At 33.0% G+C, this 5,293-nt stretch overlaps 1 protein-coding gene across 1 annotated transcript in view; it reads right to left on the bottom strand.

Moving 5' to 3' along the window:
• Positions 1-5,293, bottom strand: part of LOC107668651 (sodium- and chloride-dependent GABA transporter 2-like) — a 24,357-nt gene that overhangs the window by 7,218 nt on the left and 11,846 nt on the right. Inside the window, exons 9-14 of the mRNA XM_016460595.1 lie at positions 3,974-4,098; positions 3,137-3,249; positions 1,601-1,738; positions 1,313-1,415; positions 1,072-1,172; positions 375-545 (exon numbers count right to left, since the gene is read on the bottom strand). Of these exons, the coding sequence (XP_016316081.1) occupies positions 375-545; positions 1,072-1,172; positions 1,313-1,415; positions 1,601-1,738; positions 3,137-3,249; positions 3,974-4,098 (751 nt within the window). The remainder of the gene's footprint in view (positions 1-374; positions 546-1,071; positions 1,173-1,312; positions 1,416-1,600; positions 1,739-3,136; positions 3,250-3,973; positions 4,099-5,293) is intronic.

Genomic DNA, 5,293 nt, shown 5'->3' with positions numbered 1-5,293 from the left:
GATCATGTGACACTGAAGACTGGAGTAATGATGCTGAAAATACAGCTGCGCATCACAGAAATACATTACATTTTAACAGAGATTCACATAGAAAACAGTTATTTTAAATAGTAAAAATATTTCACATTACAGTTTTTGCTGTATTTCGGATCAAATAAATGCAGGCTTGGTGAGCAGAAGAGGCTTCTTTAAAAAACATTACAAGTCTTTTGACTGGTAGTGTATACAGTTTTTTAATATACATTTGTGCAACTTTTGCCAGAAGGGTATGCATACTGCACACATTATACAGGCTAAATGCTGCAGAAACTGTAAGAGCAGTATGTCAGTACGCTATTTCTCCTGTCACGTCAGATTGAGTTAGTGTCACTCACCTCTCTCAGTGAACCTTTGGCTGTGCTCAGTTTAGAAACAACCCACAGCGGGATGCAAACCATAGAAGAGAGCGCCAGCAGCCAGCCGAGAGCGTAGCCCCACCACGGGTACACATACTCGTTATTATACTTCAGAGGAGTGTATTTGATCAGGGAGAATGCAAATGTACCCTGTCACGACAAGCAGCGCAGGAAATCACATTAGAGCAGCAAACAAAATTTCTACAAATGCATCAGCAACCAATGCAACTGTTGCATTGTGATGCATCCACACCAGTAGATGTCAGTATAAAGCCTAAGAACACTGTCTTGGTACTTAAATTCGTTTCACAGATGCAGATTACTTAAAGTTGCTCCAAGTTTTGTGGCATTTAAAAATAATTAGAAAAATGTATTTCAATATTTAAATCAGCTGAGAAAAGGAATGCCTTAAAACACTCTAAATTACTTAATTGATTAATAAATAATTTGCATTATATTTTGGTATTCGATACTTACTGAATATTCACATATATATATATATATATATATATATATATATATATATATATACACAATAAAATTATAGGGGGTTTAAAATTAAAACAATCTGAAGAGGTTTAAAATTTTGTTTGGAATAGTTATTTTAAGGTTACAAAAAAATCGTAAAAAATCAAATTTTTTAAGGTAAATAAAGTATAGAAGGTAAATGACTCACAAAACATGTAGCTGGAGTGAAAAAGAGCCAGCAGTATTTAATATATGGCCCAGGACGGTAACCAATCATGTCCTCGATATTGTCATAAAACCGATTAGCACCTGAGAAGCAGCAAAGAAAAGCAAGGAAATTACCCCCCGCCCCAAAAAAAATGTGACAGATAATTGCATTTAGATATTTTATCATGTATGTAATTTAATTTTAATAGTATATTAAAACTGGCATTTTCTTGCCTCCTCACCGTATATCCAAGCGATGCAGACGGTCTCAAAAACAGCTACAAAGAGCAAACATATCCCACTGGCTGCGTAGTAGTCAAACAGCTGGAAGACATACATTCCACCCTGACAGACAGACAAGAGAGAGACAGACAGACAGACAGACAGACAATCAGTCAGAGAGACAGACAGACAGACAGACATATAGATAGATAGATAGATAGACAGACAGACAGACAGACAGACAATTCATAAATCTGGCAATTATATAAATCAAATCAGAGTCAGAGTCAGATGAGATGGTCCAGTACCTCTGTGAGCATGATGAGACCCACGAGGAAGGACACGATGGCTATGACGAGGATGAGCAGCTCTCTGCGGTTCTTCCGGCGGAAGAAATTCGGGTACATGTCTACCATAGCCGTGACCAGACTCTCCACACACACGAACTACAGCAGATGAGCATAACGCCTCTAAACTCTGCGTTTATAGTGCCTTAGTGATTTTTACTAGCCACAGAGTAATTATTTGTGACCCTGGAGCACAAAACCAATCTTAAGGGTCAATTTTTCAAAATTGAGATTTATACATCATCTGAAAGCTGAATAAATAAGCTTTCCATTGATGTATGGTTTGTTAGGATCGGACAATATTTGGTCGAGATACAACTATTTGAAAATCTGGAATCTGAGGGTGCAAAAAAATCTAAATATTGAGAAAATCATCTTTAAAGTTGTTCAAATGAAGTTCTTAGCAATGCATATTACTAATCAAAAATTAAGTTTTGATATATTTACGGTAGGAAATTTACAAAATATCTTCATGGAACATGACCTTTACTTAATATCCTAATGATTTTTGGCAGAAAAGAAAAATCTATAATTTTGACCCATACAATGTATTGTTGGCTATTGCTACAAATATACCCCAGCGACTTAACACTGCTTTTGTGCTCCAGGGTCACATATGACAGTTTGGGCTTAATATTACACGGCATGCAAACATTTTCAAGTCATGATTCAGGATTATGCACAAAATAAAATGTTGAAATGTAGAGCCCTATGAATTCCGTTTTATTTTGTCCCAATTTCCGTTTTTTTCCATTTTAAATTTTTTTTTGCATTTGAATTGTTCAGGATTTGTTTTAATGGTTAAATATGATTTTAGCAATAAAAAAACATCTAATTTAAATCATAAAACCTATACAATTTAACAACATTTTATTAAAATTTAGAGCCCTATTAAATCTGTTTCTGTTTTTATTTTTCCATTTTAATTTGTCCTCATTCCATTTCAATGGTTTAATTAAATTTTAGTAATAAAAAAAAGCATGTCTAATCAATTGAATACTTTAACACTAATAATTTAATAACATTTCTTTCGGAAATTCTGTGTTATCTGTTTTAATTTTTCTGGATTTGTGATTTAATAAAAATGCATTATCAAATAAATTAATCAATTATTTTTAAAAATTATTATATTTATACTGAAATGAATGCATAAAACATCAACAATTTAATTCATCTTTTAAAATGTAATTAAATATAAATTTACTGTATATATAAGAATACCTTTTATTTTTGGTAAACAGAGTGCTGCACAACAGAGGTTTACTGTTGTAAATAAAATAAATGTGATATTGTTTTATTATTACTATTAGTACATTGAGAAGTACATTTCTGTCATAATGTCTTTGCCAAATTCTGTGCCATTCGATGTTATACAGTATTTTTTTTTTTATGACTAGATTCCACGATTCCATCCGCATTTTCTACATGATAGAAATCATAGGGCCCTGGAAATGCATGTGTGAACCGTGAAGCACAAAACACAGTGAAGATAGATACCTGACTGTCCAACCCCAGCAGAACAATCATGATGAAGAAGAAACAGGCCCACAGCGGAGAGATGGGCATCATCGACACTGCCCGCGGATATGCAATGAACGCCAAACCAGGACCTGAAAGAGACCATGCAGAAAAACAAGAGCAACATTAGTATAGAAACTAGAAAATGTGTGCCATAATTTATTACAGATTCTCTTTAATATGTTATTTGTTCGGTTGACGGTAAATATTCATCATATGGAGCACAAAAAAGAAAAATGAACCCTCTGACATTTAGAACAAAACTGATTAAACAGACCTTGACATATTAAAAGAAAAAGAAAAAAGGTCATTTACAAACAAACTTGACCCCAGACAAATGTGTGCACTGGGACAGAGATTACAGTGTGTTTGTGAGCTAAAGTCAATTATCTAAAAATACCCGACTGGAAAATTTTATGGTTTACTACAAAAAAATGGTGTAGAAACATTGCTAGTAAATTTCACAAACAATTACAAAGAAACAGCAAGTAACACATTGAATGAAACATGACATTTGGAAGTAGAAAGACTCAAATAATATTTAGTTTTAAAATGTATTCCAATAATATTAGTTTTACACAAATGTTATATAAATTTCATATAAATATAATATAATATCAATATAAAATATAATTTAACATTAATATAAATTTAATATAAAATGTAATAAAATTATCAATTTATTTAATTAATTTTATTACAATATTACATAAATTGTGTTTATGTATATACATTTACATTTACATTTAGTCATTTTTTATTTTTTTTTTTTCATAATATTTCGGTTAATTCAGTGATTGGTAAAGCTGCACTCACCAGACTCGGCCACTTCTGAAATTGGGACGTTCTGTTCGTAAGACATGAAGCCGAGAATCGAGAAGATGGCAAAACCAGCGACAAAACTGGTTCCGCTGTTCAAGAAACACAGGGCCAAAGAATCCCTAAAAACAGACAGACACGAAGACAAAGCTTATGTTGTGAAACAGTGCCTGCCAAGATTAAAGCAATTTAAAGTGATTGGATTTCAAAGGGTGAAACCACATGGTCCTGATGAATCACAGATTTTAGGTTTCAAGTTTAGGACTTATGTACTTGCTGGCTGGAAAATGAGAATCTCAGCTGTTTAGTCTAAGATAAAATAATGGCATGTGGCAACAGAATGAAATTCAGAGGAGCAACAAGAAACAATGAGAACAACAAGTTTCCTTCCTTCATTTGGTCGTAACACACGGTCTGATGTGGGACTTGTGAAGAAAAAAAGATATTGGAACCAAATGATTCTAATGAGTCAAATCTTTTTAGTGAATCAAACACATAGTTTAAAGATACACATTATTTACTAATTATTTCTGCGCTATCTTAAAAATATTAATGAATGTATGAAATATGCTATCAATTGTTAAAGGGATAGTTCACAAAAAAATGAAAATTAAGCTAGAGATTACTGTTTATAAAGTTATAAATGTGGATATTTTTCTTACAAAAATGCATCGATTCGCTTCAGGAGGCCTTGCCATGTGGGACACTTTTTATGATGGATGGATGCACTTTATTGGACTTCTTTTGGACTACTGAAAAATAACACCCATTCACTGCCGTTATAAAGCTTGGAAGAGCCAGGACGTTTTTAAATATAACTCTGATTGTATTCGTCTGAAAGAAGAAAGTCATACACACCTAGGATGGCTTAAGGGTGAGTAAATCATTTTTCATTTTTGGGTAAACTGTACCTTTAAGGACTATTGGATTGCATTTATGCCACCTCTAAAAGACTCAAAAAACTGTTTTAAATTGACTTATTATTGTAGTAAATAAGATAAATAAGAGATAATTATTAAAAAATAATCTCACTATTTGCCAGTGGAAATGCATTTGATTTTTCCAAATATTTATTCCTTAAAGCACTAAAAGATTCATAATTGAGCCATTAAGGAACCAGAATTCTGAATGATTCCCATTCCTAAATCAAATATACATAATTCATTCCTCAAGAGAAAGCGAAAGTGAGAAAGTGAGTGACGTGCGGCCAAGTATGGTACTCTGAATTTGTGGTCTGCATTTATCCTATCCAAGTGCACACACACAGCAGTGAGTAGTGAACACACACACACACACACACACACACACACACACACA

The sequence above is a fragment of the Sinocyclocheilus anshuiensis genome, unplaced genomic scaffold (assembly GCF_001515605.1).
Source record: "Sinocyclocheilus anshuiensis isolate Anshui unplaced genomic scaffold, SAMN03320099.WGS_v1.1 scaffold2477, whole genome shotgun sequence".
NCBI classification, from domain to species: domain Eukaryota; kingdom Metazoa; phylum Chordata; class Actinopteri; order Cypriniformes; family Cyprinidae; genus Sinocyclocheilus; species Sinocyclocheilus anshuiensis.
This window is presented reverse-complemented; position numbering and strand designations above follow the sequence as displayed.